Source organism: Pipistrellus kuhlii, unplaced genomic scaffold (assembly GCF_014108245.1).
Source record: "Pipistrellus kuhlii isolate mPipKuh1 unplaced genomic scaffold, mPipKuh1.p scaffold_m20_p_4, whole genome shotgun sequence".
In the NCBI taxonomy this organism is placed as follows: Eukaryota; Metazoa; Chordata; class Mammalia; order Chiroptera; family Vespertilionidae; genus Pipistrellus; species Pipistrellus kuhlii.
Genome location: NW_023425540.1, coordinates 77,815,217 through 77,833,465, shown reverse-complemented (window position 1 = coordinate 77,833,465; position 18,249 = coordinate 77,815,217). Strand labels below are relative to the sequence as shown.

Here is an 18,249-nt window from a genome sequence, read left to right as displayed (position 1 = left end):
TTTTCACTGATCTTACATTAATATGTGGGAGTCATACATAAAAAAAAAAAGTTAAATGTCTCATTTATCAGATAATGGTAATAAATACTGTAGAGAGATATAAAGCAGAAAATAGGTAATTGCCAAGAGCTGAGGCATAGGAATAGCAGGGAAGTCCTGTCCTCATTGATAAGGTAGGCATTTCTAGCAGAGACCCATGGGAGAGCAAGAGCAGGTAAACAAACAAAAATTCCTGCCCCTATGGAGCCTACAATCTAGTGGGGAAAGGCAAAAAACAAAAATCACACTAAATAAGAAAAGCTTATAGTATATTAGGAGGTTATAAATGCTATGGAAAAAAAGAAAAATCAGGAGAGTAAAAGGAACCAAGATCCAGAGGATTCTGAGGGACAGGCTATAATATTAAGTAGAGTGGTCAGGATAATCCTCATGAAAAAGCTGAGATCTGAGGAAAGTCTTGAAGGAGGTGAGGGTATTAGCCATGTGGACATGGGAGTTTGTGGAATTCATATTATGTTATGTAGCACCTTAAAGATCATTATTAGGGCAATTTAGAAATAGTTTAATGATTTTTAATAAGTCAAACACCCTTATAACCATTAGCTATGTCAAGAAATCAAACTCTGCCAGTCAATCTAGAAGCCTTTCCATGTACGCTCTCTCAGACTGTATCTCCTTTACCCTCAAACTATCCGTTATTCTGGCACTTTCAGGATCACTTCCTTATATTTCTTTATAGTTTTACCATTCAGTGTGTATACCTATAGACTATATTCTTACCTATCTATCTATATAAAAGCCTAAGAGACCATCACAACTGAACGGACTACTGAACAGGCTGTGTGGGGCGACCAGGCTGGCAGGGGGGTTAGGGAGGAACGATCAAATGACCTAGCAGCAGGCTACATGGTGCGACCAGGCCAGCAGGGGCATGGACCAGGCTGGTGGCGGGGAGGGTGACCAGGCTGGCATGGGGGGCAGTAAGGGGTGACCAGGCCAGCAGGGGGTAGTTAGGGGCGACCAGGCCAGCGGGGTTAGGCAGTTGGGGGCAACCAGGCCAGCAGGGGGGACAGTTTGGGGTGATCAGGCAGTCAGGCAGGTGAGCAATTAGGAGCCAGTGGTCCCAGATTGTGAGAGGGATGTCCGATTGCCAGTTTAGATCCTCAGGATCAGGCCATACTGACAATCAGACATCCCCCAAGGGGTCCTTGATTGGAGAGGGTGCAGGCTGGGCTCAGAGGACCCAAACTTCCCCATTGGCAAGAATTTCATGCACCGGTCCTCTAGTTAAAAATAATTTGATGTCTTAAGTTTCTTTTAATCAGTTTCTTTATCATGTTCTTTTTGTTGTTGTTAATCCTTACCTGAGGACATTTTCCCATTGATTTTTAGAGTGAGTGGAAGGGAGGGGGAGAGACACAGAGAGAAACATAAATGTGAGAGAGATATATCAAGTGATTGCCTCCCAGACTCACCCCTGACCAGGGCCAAGAGTAGAGTATGCAACAGAGATACATGGTCTTGACAAGAACTGAACCTGTGATGACCCTTCAGTCACGGGCTGATGCTCTATCCATTGAGCCAAACCAGCCAGAGGTATCAGATTCTTTAGTTTTAGAAGAGCCTGGGTCATTTAGTTTGTAAAGTTATTTACAATCTTAATTTTGCAATCAAACTGCTGACTGTCCTGACTATTCTTTTGAATTCTGTACTTCATGCAAATTGGCATCTTAATCCAGAAGATTAATCAGACTCAAGATTCGACTTTGTGATTTTAGCAGCCATGATCCTCGGTGCCTAGATTCGTCAATTTGTTGGATTCTACAACATTTTGACATTCTAATCTGATTTCCTTTCTATGTATTGGTTGGAAAATTTTTATAAAATGATATCCCCTGCATCTACTATTTGGTACCCAGATTTACTGTTCACATAGGAAAATCGAATGATAAATACTGATAAATACTTGATTCTTGTTCTTTACTTGGTAGTTTTCAAAATAATGAGTTGGTTCCTTATCATATCTTCTCAAGAGACATGATATGACTTGTGTTTTTAAAGGCTGTATCTGGCTTACATACTGAGAGTAGACCACAAGTATATCAAGGGAGACTATTAGAAGAATATTGTAGAAATCAAGGAAGAGATAATATTGCCTTGGACCAGTAGAATGGCAGTGGAGTTCATGAGAAGTGAAGTCACTTGGATATATTTGAGGTATAGGTGATAAGTTTTTGATTGATTGGATGTGGAATATGAGAAAAAGAGAGTAGTCAAAAGACAATTCCAGTTTTATTTTGTTTAATCCTGCACATGAAGAATGAATTTGTTTTCAACTGAGATGGGAAGGACTATGAAAATAGTAGATTTGGGGGGAAGATCAGGAGTTCAGTTTGGACTATGTTGAGCTTCAGATAATAGTTATTAGACTTCTGAGTGACTAAGAAAATAAAAATAAAAACCACAGTTAGTCATTGTTAACATTTTGGTATAATTTTATGTGTGTGTGTGTGTGTGTGTGTGTGTGTGTGTGTGTATCTTTTTAAAAAAATATATATTTTATTGATTTTTAACAGAGAGAAAGGGAGAGATAGAGAGCTAGAAACGTCGATGAGAGAGAAACATCGACCAGCTGCCTCTTGCACACCCCCTACCGGGGATGTGCCCGCAACCAAGGTACATGCCCTTGACCGGAATCGAACCTGGGACCTTTCAGTCCGCAGACCGACGCTCTACTACTGAGCCAAACCGGCTTCGGCTATATATATATATCTTATATAACCCATTTTTACAAAATTGAATTTCTGTTGTGTGTACATTTTTAGATCCTTTTTCACAAGACAAAACCAGAACATTTTCTAGAAGTGAAATAATCTTTGAAAACCTGATTTAATGGTATTCATCTTCAGCTTTACTGTAATAATTCCAGCCATATAGATTATGTCCTCTTTTACACATGCCTTTTTGCATGTCCATTGGAGTCCTGATGCTTTAGTACAGAGGATTTGGTTTCCTGTAGTTACTGTGTATTATGATTCACACCTGTGGTTTGGCAAACGGCCTAGCTGTAAGTGTTCAATTAAGACTCATGGAAGATCCATGCTTTAAAAATGAGTGTCTTGGAGGATATTCATTTCAGTCATTCCAGACTTTGGCATTGTCCCCATTCTCCGAGGAGGAGTGCCTTCTGCTATGAATGCTACTGTGGGAAGGAAGCCTGGGCACTTACAATGGGGGAGAACCTAGATTCCCAGGTGCCTGCAGTGCTGTGCCTGGGTTGTAGATTTTGAAACATACCATCCTATCATGTTTTAAGGTCCCAGGGAGACTCGAAGATACTGGAATGGTGACTAGTTTATACCCTAGTACACTTCAGACCTTAGTGTTGGTTAATTTCTGGAAGGACCAAAGGAGTAAGAGAGATTTGATGAGCTCCCTCCAGCCTGCAGGTTGTTGTCTAAAAAAGAAAATCAGGCTCTGTGGCCAGGCTCATTTCTTTCTAATCACGGTGTCGTTTTGAACACAGAATGGCAAACTTTTTCTGTAAAGGGTCAGATATTTTTGGCTTTATAGGCCGCATGATTTCTGTAGTAACTGTTCAGCTCTGAGGTTGTAGAACAAAAGCAACCATAGACAGTGCAGAAACAAATGGGTGAGGCTGTGTTCCTATAAATCTTAATTTATAAATCAGGCTGCAGATCAGATTTGAGCCATAGTTTCCCAATCTCTGCATTTGAACAAACTTTTTGAAACTGTGTCTCCACCTGCTAGTGGTCATTATCTCTAGTCTCTGAGCATCAGTTTTCTTAGATCACAAAGTGAGATCACACAGGCCCAACTTCCAGGTCTGTATTATCCCAACTATGCCCTGCTTCCTCTTAGAAAAAGCCAAACTAAATAACTAGAACCCATGTGAAGAGAGGAAAGGTGAGCCCAAAGAGTTGATTTGGAACTCAGCTCTTAAGAATAGAAAGTTTGACCCAGCCAGTGTATATGTATAGTTCATCTGTATGATCTTACCATTGTGGCAAACCAACTTGCTTACTCTACTCAGGGCAAAAGGCCAAGGTTTTCAGGGAGGCATAGGATGTAATAATTAAGATCATCAATAACAAGGCAATAGAGAAACTGGTGAGGTGGTGGGGACTTTGGAGTCAGACAGATATGGATTCCAATTCTAACTTCATTATTTCTAGATTCTGTGATTCTGGGTAACTCACTGTCTCTGGGTCTCAGTTTACATATTTGAAAACTGAGGACTGATAATATCTTTCTCTTAAGGTGGTTTTAAGGTTTAAATGAGATATCATATGCAAAGCACCTGACATAGAATGAACAGAAAATGTTTTTCTTTGTTTACTATAATCCTTTTTTTATGCTGGAGATGTTTATTTCTGCAGACATGGCTCTCATTCTCTAACATTCCTAACACTTCCACAGTAAATATCATGCAGCTTGCACCTGAATATTCTCTAGTTATTTCATCTTGTGTCAGTTGATCTCCTTATAAACCTATGATCCTTGACTTCTCTTGAACATGCTTGTACAAACTAAATTTGTAGAGTTTTTATTCCATGAAAAGTTTTTTTTGTTTGTTATGTATTTAATAAACATTTTTTGAGTACCTATTTTATGTTCATGTGCTAGTGCTGGTGATAGAGAGATCAATAAGAGATGCAATCATGGAATTTCCTTATATTCTGGTGGAATGTTAGGTAGTTGGGCCTGAAAGCCAACTATTTAAATGCAGGGAAATTATGAGGCTTTTGTAGTAATCCAGGCATAAGTCTGACCAGAAATCAAAGCAGCAACCCTTTGGTGGATGGGACTACACCCAACCAACTGAGCCAAACTGGCCTGGACCAGGATGTTCTCCATGAAGATAAAGAAAGTCAAGTAAATGCCCTGGCTCAGTTGATTGAAGAGTTGTCTTGTACACCAAAAGGTGATGAGTTCAATTACTGGTCAGGCCATTTCGGGGAGGCAACTGATTGATGTTTCTCTCTCACATCGATAATATCTCCCTCCCTCTTTCCCTCCCTCCCTCCCTTCCTCCCTCCCTCCTCTCTCCCTCCCTCCCTCCCTCCCTCCCTCTCTCACCTTCTCCCACTTCCTCTCTCGAAAAAAGAAAAAAGAGAGAGAAAAGAAAGTCAAGCAAGGACCATTAGAGGTGAACCCATCCGGGGGAAATGTGTAGCGTGAAGAGAGCTGTGGGTTAAGTGGAGTCCTGGAGAAGTTTTTAAGTGAGGAAAAAAGAATTTGTTATTGAGGCAGGAAAAAACCTGGAGCTAGTGGCCTCACAGAATCCCAGAGAAGAAGAATTTTATTTTCTCTTGTCTGTTTTTTTAGGCAGGGAGCCCCTTTGAGGGATTCCTCATCAGATTATCTGTAGTGAGAGGCCACATACTTAAAGAAAAAGTGTTGTTACCTTTGTTTGAATACCATGTTTGAATGACTTAGGTATTATGATATACTAGTTTAACTCTTTTAAGCATATTTGTTTTATAGTCATTTGGCCAAAATCTGCTAATTTAGAACCAATTTGTATCTAGATGTAATATTATATTATATTATATTATATTATATTATTTATATTATATTATATTATATTTTTCCTTAGATTATGTGTTGTTTAGTAAAATACAGTGAATATAGTCAATACAAGTTTAAAGTAGGTTTCTAGGTTAAGAGGTAGAACACATTTATTTTGTAACTAGAGGCTTGGTGAATGAAATTTGTGCATGGGGGGGGGCCCTTAACCCAGCCTGCACCCTTTCCAATCTGGGTCACCTCAAGGGATGTCCGATTGCCTTTTAGGCCCAATCCTGCTTGCCTGACCCCCTCTCCCCACCAGCCTGATCATCCCTAAACCACCTCTGCCTGCCAGCCTGATCGCCCCCAATTGCCCCCCCTGCTGGGCTGGTTGCCCCTCACTCCCGCCCCTGCCAGCCTGTTAGCCCCTTACAGCCCCCCCCCCCCCTGCTGGCCTGGTTGCCTCTAACTTACCCCCTCTGCCAGCCTGGTCACCCCTAACAGATCCTCTGCCCCCCTGGTCACCCCTTACTGCTCCCCCTGCCAGTCTGGTTGCCCCCAACTGTCCCCCTCTGCCAGCCTGGTCACCCCTAACTGCCTCCTCTTCCAGCCTGATTGCCCCACACAGCCTGCTGTTCAGTCATTTGGTTGGCCCTCACTAAACCCCCCTACTTGTAAAAGAGAATGTGTGCTATATTTACCAAGTGCATTTGGTTGTTTCAGTCATGACGGCCCCTGGCTTTTTATATATTAGGACAGTGGTCAGCAAACCCACTAGTCAACAAAGCGGCAAACCACGGCTTGCAAGCTGCATTGTGGCTCGCGAGCTGCAGTTTGCTGACCATTGTATTAGGGATATTAAAAGTCAGAAACAGCACCTCTTTTTCTTCCTTAGAAAGTAGAGTTCGTCAGGAAGTCGACAGAAAAATAGAACAAATGAATATTATGCATTCTTAGTGGATCGTGGTTCTCTCCAGTGTTTTATTATGAAAATTTTCAAATGTACAAAGAATGGAAAGAATTATACCCACTATCTTATATAATTAAGATTTTACATTTATAGAATCAAGATTTTGCTGTATTTGCTTTATCACATATGTCAATCTAGTCATTCATTAGTCCCATCTTTTTTCTTTTTGGTGCATTTCAAGTAAGTCAACTAGCTGTTTTTCTAAGCAGTTGTATTTTTTCCTGAACATTGTAATTAAAATGTCAGCACATTTTGTGCAGATGGTATAAGCTCATCCTTTTTCCTATTTCTAGAAATCTGAGGTTGCCAATAATTGCTGTCAAATTTAGAATATTAAACAATTTCTGGTAAATACTGATAAGCCTAATCAGTGCCTACATTATAATGGAGACACTTAAAATTTTTAAAGTTATCAAAAATAATTTTCAGTGGTCTTTAAACACTATTTTTTGTATTTTAAATAAATATTTATTCACATTCTATTGTTTCCAGAGTGGAGAGATCAACAGATCAAGTCATCAAGCCAGTCAATGTGGCGGCTTTAACAAAATGGGTTGGGAAAATACCTCCAGATGTTTTACAAGACATGGCAGTGATTGCACCCATGCTTTCCAAACTTGGCTACGACCCATATGCCAATCCACCCAACTATGGAAAACCTGATCCCAAAATCCTTGAAAACACTAGAAGGGTAAGTGAAATTTTTAAAGTGAATTGAGAAAACTGAATATGGAATTTGAATCCTGAAAATTTTTTTTTCTTGTTTCTTTTTATGATTAGAAAATTATTTTAAAGTAGGAAAATTCTATTTGTAGAATGCTTTATTATCATATGTCTTCCACTGCATTTTAAGGAAAACTGTGGCTCTTCCCAGGAACTATGGGGACAATTTTTAAATATATTTTGCACAATTTCCAGGATGGTGCTTACTATTGGGGAGATTTTTACTCTATTTACCACAAATTTGCATAAATATCAGAATTACTAGCAACCTCACTTAATTCTAGTTTCTTTTTTCTTTTAATGTAATGACTACTTTACTTTTCAACCTTTGTTTAGATGAGGCATGATTTCTTGAAACTTAAAAACTGAACATAGGCTACATTAGAATAAGTATTAAACATGCAATAAATTACCCTATGATTGAGAAAAAGTTGCTGTTAAAGTATAATTATAAATTTTCCTATTAATAAATTATGCTCACATCTTTATGAAATGTTGTTTCAGAAAAGCTAAAAACTCAATAGCTAATCTGAATATATACTTTACCAGTTGAATCTACTTCAAATCAGACCTTAATGTATTCATTTTTTAAATTGTGGAAAAATACACATAATGAAAGGATTCTCAGACCAAATTCCATCTGTGTGTACAGGCTTCCCCACACCACCAAGCAATTCCCTGACGCCAGCAGGGTGTCCAAGAATGCAAACTACACTCTGGCACCACTTACCCAGAGACAGAATCAGTTTCCACAGGGAAAGGGCTCATTCCCACAAGACCACCCTCCACTTCAGATACCAGGTTCTGAACAGCTACAAATCAGAGGTTCCCATGACCCTCCTCCTTGGGTTTAATTAATTTGGTAGAATGACTCACAAAACTCAAGAAAACCCATTTACTCACTTAAATTATAGATTTATTACTAAGGACATTCATTACAGGATAGGAATCAATAGTGAGACGAAGAGGTACGTGGTGGGGAGGTCCCAAATATAGGAGCTTCTAGCCTCATGGGGCTGCTATTCAGCATATGGTAGCATTCTGGTTCCTGTAGATGGAAGCTCTCCAAAAAGGGTTTAAGGGCTGTCCTTTCGGGTTCTTTTAAAGGTGTCATTACATAGTCATGATTGACTAAGTCTTTGACCACTGTCCATTGATTGAGCCTCAAGCCTTTCTCCCCTCCTTGGGAACCGGGATGGGACTGAATGTTCTAAACCTCAAACCACATGGTTGGTTTCCAGTGGCAACCAGCCTCTGCCCTGGAGTTGTTTCCAAAAGTCACCTCATTAACATAACAAGAGACACCATTGTTGCTCTCATCACTTCATATATTACAAGAAGTTGGAGAGCTGTGAGCCAGGAACTGTGGATGAAAATCAAATATATCTGAAAAATATATTTTTGTCATCTGAACGACCAAATATTGTTACAGAATTTACAGGGCGACCAAAAAATATGCAGGAGTACCAGAGACACAGGAAAAACCCATTTATTTTCAGATGTTTCACATGTACCGGCACAGTGACTCAGGGGAGACTCTCTCCAAATTCTGAGCAAGCCAATATGGAGGAAGCGTTCCCTTTGTACCCTTCGGTTTCTTTGTCCCCCAAATATGGGATGGGACTTCCAGACCTTTCTTGGGCTTTGCAAAAAGCCCCGCGTGTTGGAATAGAGGCCATGAGACCACACCCAAAGGCCTGGCCTGGTGCCAGCGCTGATAACCCCTCTGGGGATTGTTCATGGCTTATGGCCTCTGTAAAATGGGAGTAGTACTTAGGTAAACCAGTCTTGGAAGACCAGATTGTGGAGAAAGTGGCAGTGACTTAATTATAGGCTATCAAGAATGTACATTAGTTTTCTGGCCCAGATTCAGATTGTTAGCCCCCCTCCCCCCAACAATGTCTCATTTTCCCCATCAATATATATTATAAACCAAAATGTTGTACAGAGCATAAAATTTACCACTTAACATTATAAATGTTTAGCTCAGTTGCATTAATACATTTGCATTGTTTTCTTGTGTTGTTGTTTTTTTGTTTTGTTTTTTTAAATATATTTTATTGATTTTTTTACAGAGAGGAAGGGAGAGAGATAGAGAGCTAGAAACGTCGATGAGAGAGAAACATCGACCAGCTGCCTCTTGCACACCCCCTACTGGGGTTATGCCCGCAACCAATGTACATGCCCTTGACTGGAATCGAACCTGGGACCTTTCAGTCCGCAGACCAATGCCCTACCACTGAGCCAAACCGGCTTCAGCTGTTGTTGTTGTTTTTAAAAATATATATATATATTTTATTGATTTTTTTACAGAGAGGAAGGGAGAGGGATAGAGAGCCAGAATCATCGATGAGAGAGAAACATCGACCAGCTGCCTCCTGCACCTCCCTAACCCCCCCCAGCCCCCACCGGGGATGTGCCCACAACCCAGTGTACATGCCCTTGACTGGAATCCAACCTGGGACCCTTCAGTCCGCAGGCTGACGCTCTATTCACTGAGCCAAACCAGCTTCGGCTATTTGTTTTTTTTTAATCTTCCCTTCCCACCACCCCTATTTCTTTGCTATTTTGCAAGAACTAGTCTTATTAGGAGCCTGGTGGCTTTGCAGCCTGGCAATTGTGTTTACAGGGTTCAAATGAGTTTTTCTACCTTTTTTCCTTTCTTCTTTTCTTCCTTTCTTTTCTTTCTTTCCTTTCTTTCTTTCTTTACACGAGGGTCCTAAAACATCTGGGTAGTCCTTAAATCTGGGGCTAGGGATGAGAGTGTGAGCTTGGAGAAGGCGGTTTTCTTTTCGCTTTCTATGAAATCAGTTCATGCAAACCTTGGTGTGGGAGGGCAGAGAGTTTGGAATCCATTAGAAATGGCCCTGGAGAGAGACCAGCTGCTGATTTGGGCCTGGGAATAGGAATGACTGCCCTTCACAGAACCACAGTCAAATCCCCTCTGGACAAGGCTCAGAATTGATGCCCCGTTGACCTCTTCTGGCTTCTCAGATACAGAGCCAGCTAGGCCTTGGGCCCTCTTCCCGTTGCCCCAGGAAACCTCCCAACCTCTTCTAGCCACTCACCTCCCACATTGGGGTGTTACTTTGGTGGAAAGTTTGCACTATGCCCCAAGCTCCAGTACAAAAAGGTTTTGGACAGCCTGGCAATTCAATGGGAGCTGCAGTTGGAAGCCAGAATTGCTTGGGATCGCAAAGATGGTCACCCAACCCCGTTCATTTGCCACCTAGATATAGCGAGCTCAGTAAAGCGCAGGGGATTGCCAAAGGTCAGGCAGCAAGCCGCTGGTGGGGCACGGATCACGGCAGCCCCCGTGGTGGGGGAGGCATCAGGGGCTTTTTGTCTCTGCTCTGGGAACTCCCAGCCCTGAAAGACTGTTAGACCAGGTAGGCCTCTGCCCCAGTGACTGACAAGTTGGTGTCAGGGGCGTTGCTGAAAAATCAGGCCTGACCCAGGGAACTGTCCACGGCCACACTCCAACCTCTGGGAAGTGGGACCTGGGAGGCGACTCTGAAAAGCATCCATTTGCATTGTGCAACTATCCCTGCCACCCATCTTCAGAACTTTTTTCGTCTTTCCAAACTGAAACTACATACTCATTACCTATTCTCCCTCCCTCCAGCCCCTTGCAATCACAGTTCTATTTTCAGTCTCTAGATGTATTTGAAACTATAATTTAAATAAGAAAACTATGTTAGCATAAGTTCACTAATAAATTATTTGATTTCAAGATTAAACTTTCTGGCCTTTTTCTGGCATTCTTTTGTTTATGTCAATGATATCCCCTCCCCACAACCTTATAACATACTCTATTTAGTCTCTCTTTCTTTTGGTAAAAGAACTGTTAATTTTATATATATCCTATATAATAAAGATGTAATATGCAAATGATTGTTATACCATGAAGTGTAATGACTAACCGTGTAACTACTGGATCACGGATCAGCAGGAGGTTGGGGGGCAGCCAGCTACAAGTGGGCAGCAGAGAGCTACAGGAGGGGGCAGGGCAGCAAGCTATGAGGGAGGGTCGGGGGGGGCGGAAGGAGCTACAGGAGGGGGGGCAGCAGGCGGAGAGCTACTGTAGGGCAGCAGTAAGCTACTGGTGCACAGATTTATGCACAGGGATACTAGTGTGTATATATATACATATATATATATATATATATAATTTTTAAAAAATATTTTTATTGATTTCAGAGAAGAAGGAAGAGGGAGAGAGAAACAGTGACAAAAGAAAAAAAAGAAAAGAAACATCAATGATGAGAGAAAATCATTGATCAGCTGCCTCCTGTGCACCCCCTACTGGGGATTAGACTGGCCACTTGGGCATGTGCCCTGACCAGGACTCAAATCATGACTTCTTGGTTTATAAGTCAATGCTCAACCACTGAGCAACACCAGCTGGGCACAAATTTATATCTTATGAGGTTAGTTTCCAATGTGAATTTTTTTCTCTTAAGTATTATTTTCATTTTTCTTTTTCAGTTCATCAGTGAATATGTAGGAAGAGCTATCTTCTTATAACTCATCATATATAAAGACAAATTTTTTATTTGTAGAATAATCTTTGTTTTTTTAATATACTTTTCATATATATGAACATTTTACTATCCTATCTAATAAAAGAGTAATATGCAAATTGACCATCATTCCAACACACAACATGGCTGCCTCCATGTGATCAAAGATAGCTGCCCCCATGTGGACACAAGATGGCCGCCACAAGATGGCTGGCAGGGGAGGGCAGTTGTGGGCCATCAGGCCTGCAGGGGAGGGAAGTTAGGAATGACCTGGCTGGCAGAGGAGAACAGTTAGGAGCAATCAGGCTGACAGGGAAGCAGTTAGGCATCAATCAGGCTGGCAGGGGAGTGGTTAGGGGGTGATCAGGCAGAAGTGGTTAGGGGCAATCAGGAAGGCAGGCAGGTGAGCAGTTGGGAGCCAGCAGTCCTGGATTGTGAGAGAAATGCCCCACTGCCTGGTGGGATCGGGCCTAAACGGGCAGTTGGACATCCCTCATGGGATCCCAGATTGGAGAGTGTGCAGGCTGGACTAAGGAACACACACACACACACACCACACACACACACACCCCCGTGCACGAATTTTGTGCACCGGGCCTCTAGTAAAAATAGCTCAGTGTATAAAACTTATAAAAGATAGAATAAAATTTACCTATAATGTTACTGTTACTGGACAGCCGCCTGAGTCAGAGGGGGAGGACTGTCCCCTCCTCAGTTCTAGTCAATCTCATAAGAAAGATTTCAGATGAGTGACCAACCACAATGTTGTAGCAAAACAAGCAAATTTATTAAGGAAGCAAGGCAAACAAATTTTAAAAATACACATGTCAAAAGCACAAATGGGCAACCCAGCTTGTCTGAGTGCCCCCTGGTGGAAGTTTGAGGGTTTTATACTTTTCTGTCTACAGGTTTCAAGGTTCCTCTGCCAGATATCTTGAGCAACAGACTGGATTTCAAGGTCCCCCTTTTACTTTGCTGTGATGTTTCCAAGAATTTCTAAGAACATTTAGTAGTTTTATCTTGGCAAGTTCCAAGACTGTTGCCTTCTTTATTCAGTGGGTGAGATAAATTCCCCATTTTCTTTCCTTCCCTCCTCCTGCCCTAACATCCCCCAAATGATATTTGTTCTTGAGTTTAGTTGGCACAAATGGTATTAATTCAGTCTTTGTTCTCTGTTTTCTCAGACCAGGGTGATTTCAGCTATGTATTCTCTGGTTAGGGAGGTGAGGTATTAACCATTTGCTCTCAAGTGTCTTTGGTTGGGGAAGATAAGATCTTGCACTTTACAAGCTGGCTGCAAGTTGCCCAATCTGTTTGGCCTTGTTTAATTTTCTTGTCTCAGTTTCTCCATCCACTTGCTCAGGAATATTCCTACCTTCTTACTGTCCTGCCATATTACCACTCACACACATACCATTCTTATTGTTTTGATGGATTCCATTCCTTGTCTACAGGTTGGTAAACAGAGGTAAGATTACATATTTTACAGTTTTACCTTTGCATACACATGATTTTGTATCCAAGCCTTTCCTCTTACTATTTATTAGTATTTTCCCATTGTGTACATGCTTTTTAAACATAAATTTTCATGGTTATGTAATATATCATTACATGAGCCACCTTAAGTCCTTTCTGAAAAGTAGTAAATAAATGAATGAGCAAATAAAATGTTTCTCTGGTGTATGTTCTAGAATTCATTTTACCATTTTTCTTTTGTTGTTTACAATTTCTCTTTGACAAATCATGCTACAAAGAACATATTTATAAATACTACATTTTTTTTTGCAAACTTTTAGTTTATTTCCAGAGTTCCGATTACATTTTTGTGTGTTTGCCAGTTTTTTTATTTTTTAATAGAACAGTACTATAAATACTACATTTTAGTGTTTTTTTTTTTGTGTGTGTGTGTGTTTTTTAGGTTAGCCTAATGAGAATAGAATTAAACCACATCAAAGTACTTGATACTTTTAAGGTGTTTGATATATGTTGATAATTTTTAAAAATCTTTTGAACTACCAACATAATAAACATCATTTTATTTTATATTTTTTCTAATTTTAATAAGTTTCATTTATTAATGTAATTGAACATTCTCTAATTTAACCTATATGTATATATCCTTTTATGAACCATCTCTTAAGTTTTTATATATATATATGTATATATATATTTATATATATGTATATATATAAATATATATGTATATGTATATATGTATATATATGTGTATATATATATATTTTATTTTTAATTTTTTACAGAGAGGAAGAGAGAGGGATAGAGAGTTAGAAACATCAATGAGAGAGAATCATCGATCAGCTGCCTCTTGCACACCCCCTACTGGGGATGTGCCAGCAACCAAGATACATGCCCTTGACTGGAATTGAACCCGGGACCTTTCAGTACACAGGCTGACGCTCTATCAACTGAGCCAAACCGGTCTCGGCCCATCTCTTAAGTTTTTAAAAAAGTTTTATAAGCGTGACAAGATTGCATTCTGCTAAAGATGAGTTACAGCCAAGACCGGTTTGGCTCAGTAGATAGACCGTCGGTCTGCGGACTGAAGGGTCCCAGGTTCGATTCCAGTCAAGGGCATGTACATTGGTTGCGGGCACATCCCTGGTGGGGGGTGTGCAGGAGGCAGCTGGTCGATGTATCTCTCTCATCGATGTTTCTAGCTCTCTATCCCTCTCTATGAAAAATTAATAAAAATGTATTTAAAAAAAGATGAGTTACATATCAATCTAGTATCCCTCATCATAGTGCTTGATAATCTCTTAGTAATTGGTAATTCATAGCTTTTTCCTTTATACCATACTGAAATGGTTTTTATAAACCAATGTGCATGTGTAAATGATATTTAGTGGTTTCCCAGGCAGTAGACATTATAGTTTTCCTACATTCAAGTTGGCTGGCTAGATTATCCTTGGCGTGCTTGAGTGGTAGTTTGGGAAGAATGCTATGACTTGAATCCATGTGACTAAAGAATTTATTTCAGACACATTTGTAGCTTTTGAAAGGGTTTCAAAATGCACACTGAAAAAAAACACCTTCCCATGTCCTCCTATCTCTAACGTGACAAATGATTTTAAGGGGAAAAATATGAAGTGTGAACTATAATTGCATTTTTGAGCACTTAGTGATAATTCATACAAGCTGACATTCTTGCTTCATGGGTTTGGATTTCATAGCCCTACTTGCAATCCCAATCCTGTGTGTTTTCAAAACTTTTTTTTTTTTGCCTGTAAAAACACAGAGGCTTAAATATACAGCATTGATGATCATGAAGTTTTATAAAGTAATGCTTAAAAAGTGATCTTTGGTTGTCAGCTATGACATGAGATAGGCTCCAAAGAAGGAAGGTAGCTGAGGATATTGTTCCTTTTATGGGGTGGAAAGTGGGAATAAATTATTTTTTGTATGGGAATATAGAATCCCAAGCCCCAGGCCTATATGTGCTAGTTTTTGTACAATTTTGTAAAAGTCTAGAAGTGCTGGTGTCTAAGACAGCATATTTTGGGAACATGTTGCCCAGCTTTGAGTAAAAATCATGTGCTTCGTGGGTGCTGTGACTCAGATGGTAAATTGGAAATGAAATGCTAACACATTCCATGCCCTTTCCTGTCATAGTCTCTCATTGGAGCACATTTCGGTAAAGAGTGCCCTTTAGGTCGCATCCTTAGTCTTCTCCCTCCTCCTTAGGTTTTTAGTATTTTTAGGTTTACAGACCTACTTAAGAATTCAATAAAACCTGTGGGTCTCTACGTCAGAAATGTAGACATATATATACACAAAATTTCAGTGGCTTCATGGGTGCCCCCGAAGCCCATCAGATAAGGGACTTCTGTTTGATTGTCTCCTCGGTCAAGCTGATCCACTCCGTTTGATTGCAACCTATTTGCTGATGATCATAAATCTGTCTTTCTCAGTGGGTCTCTTTCCTGAGCCCTAGGCTCATAATTTCCAACTACCTTTTGTATATTTCCAGCTGGCTGTTCTTGAGGACCTCAAACAATGTCCAAAATTGAACTTATGGTCCAAACTTGTTCCCTGATAGGCAGAAGCTAAGAAGTAGGAAAGTAGAGTAGGGGTGGGATAAGGCTGTGCTCATCTGTATTTACATAATCTCTGAACCAATGGGCAGATAATGAAGAGCAAAGTCCTCAACACATATGGGACAAACACTGACATAACTTCAATTTCAGATAAGCCATCTACACACGTCAATAAGGAAAGACAGGACTTGAACAGCACTATAAACTACTGAGACCTAACAGACTTATACAGAATACTCCACCCAATAACAGCACATTCTTTTCAAGAGCACACGGAACATTTTCCAGCATGGACCATATGTTGGGCCATAAAATAATGTTCAGTACATTTTAAATTACTTAAATCATACAGAATATCTTCTCCAACCACAACAGGATGAAGTTCGAAATTAATAACAGAAGGAAAACTGTGTAATTTTCAATATGTGAAAATTAAATAATACACTCTTAACCAAAAAAGAAATCGCTAGGGAAATTAGAAAATACTTTGAGATCAATGGAAACAAAAACACAACATACTAAAATATATAGGATGCAAAAAAAAAAAAAAAAAAAAAAAAAAAAAAAAAAAAAAAAAAAAAAAAAAAAAAAAAAAAGCCATATAAAAGGGAAATTTCTCTCTAGAAAAAATGAAAGATCTAAAATGTAACACCTTGAAGAACTGGGAAAAGGACAGAAAACTATACACAAAGTGAACAGAAGAAAGGAAATATTAAAGATTAGAGCAGGAATTAATGAAGTAGAGAATAGAAAAAATAGAATCAACAAAACTAAAGTAGGTTATTTAGGATGATAAGCAAAATCATTTGCTAGATTGCCTTTTATTATTATTATTATTATTATTATTATTATTTTAATAGGTAGCCTATTTCTTTTTTTCTTTTTTTAAATTATATTTTATTGATATTTTACAGAGAGGAGGAAGGGAGAGAGATAGAGAGCTAGAAACATCGATGAGAGAGAAACATTGACAGGCTGCCTCTTGCACATCCTTTACTGGGGATGTGCCCGCAACCAATGTACATGCCCTTGATCGGAATCGAATCTGGAACCTTTCATTCCGCAGACCGACACTGTACCATTGAGCCAAACCGGTTTTGGCTATTTTTATTATTTTTTTAAGCCTCACCCAAGGAGTGAAAATATTTTTCCCATTGATTTTTAGAGAGAATCGAGGGAGGGAGAGGAGGAAGATGGGGAGAGAGAGAGAGAGAAACATTGACTTGAAAGAGACACATCCATTGGTAGCCTCTGGTTTGCACCCCAGGATTGAACCTGCAATCGATGTACTTGCCCTTGACCTGCATCGAATCCACAACTCTTTGGTCTGAAGGCCAGCACTCCAACTACTGAGCCAAACCGGCCAGGGCTAGATTACCTTTTAAAAGCCTGTGATGATGATTCCTGTTTCACTTATATTGGTTATCTTAATATGCTGTTTGTTTGTTTTTATCAGTTTTGCCTGAGGTTTATAAAGTTTTTTATGTTTTTAAAATAATCTTTTGGCTTTGTTGATTTTTATCTATATTATCTGTGATTTCTACCTTGTTTCCTCTTTTTTTTTTTTTTTTTTTTTTTTTTTTTTACTGTTTTGGGTTTAATATGCTACTCTTAATCTTAGCTTCCAGGGATGGATGCTTAGATCATTGGTACCCACCGTTATTTTGTTCTTAAATATTCACTTAAGGTATAAAATTCCCTTTTACCAAGGCTGCATTAACATCTTAGATGTTTTTATATGTAATTTTTATTTATTTTTAGTTTAAAATATTTGATAATTTCCATTCTTACTTTTTATTTTTTTTGGTCCCATGGACTATTTAGACGTTTATTTCTTAATTTTCAAACATTTAGGAATGTTCTGGTTATCTTCTTGTAATTAATTTCTACCTTAATACCACTGTACCAGAGAATCTATTGCTATTTTTTTTTTTTTTTAGAATTTTGAAATTTGTTAAAACTTGCTAATAAATTGTTAAACAGTTGCTAAATTTATTAACTTTGGCCCAACAAATTGTTAATTTCAAAAATCTTTTTCATTTACTTTAAAGGAATATTTACTCTGTAGTTTTTTGCTTACAATTGGTATATAATGACATTAGGTCAAGGTGATTAACTATGTTATAATAATCTTCAATAACCTTACCAACTTTAAAAAATATATATTGATTTCAGAGAAGAAGGGAGAAGGAGAGAGAGAAAAATATCAATGATGAGAGAGAATCATTGATTGACTACCTCCTGCACCTCCCTCACCCCCCAATGGGGATTAAGCCCGCAACCCAGGCATATGCCCTGTCCGGGAATTGGACTGGCAACCTCTTGATTCCTGGGTCAATGCTCAACTGCTAAGCTACACTGGCTGGGCCAAAATGGTTTGTGTTTTTTTAAAATATATTTTATTGATTTTTTACAGAGAGGAAAGAAGAGGTATAGAGAGTTAGAA

The 18,249-nt window shown here is 39.3% G+C and overlaps 1 protein-coding gene across 1 annotated transcript in view; it reads left to right on the top strand.

Annotated features, from left to right (window-relative positions):
• TPST1 (tyrosylprotein sulfotransferase 1) overlaps positions 1 to 18,249 on the top strand; it is a 67,415-nt gene that overhangs the window by 35,189 nt on the left and 13,977 nt on the right. The window contains exon 3 of the mRNA XM_036409761.2: positions 6,995 to 7,193. Coding sequence (XP_036265654.1) covers positions 6,995 to 7,193 — 199 coding nt within the window. The remainder of the gene's footprint in view (positions 1 to 6,994; positions 7,194 to 18,249) is intronic.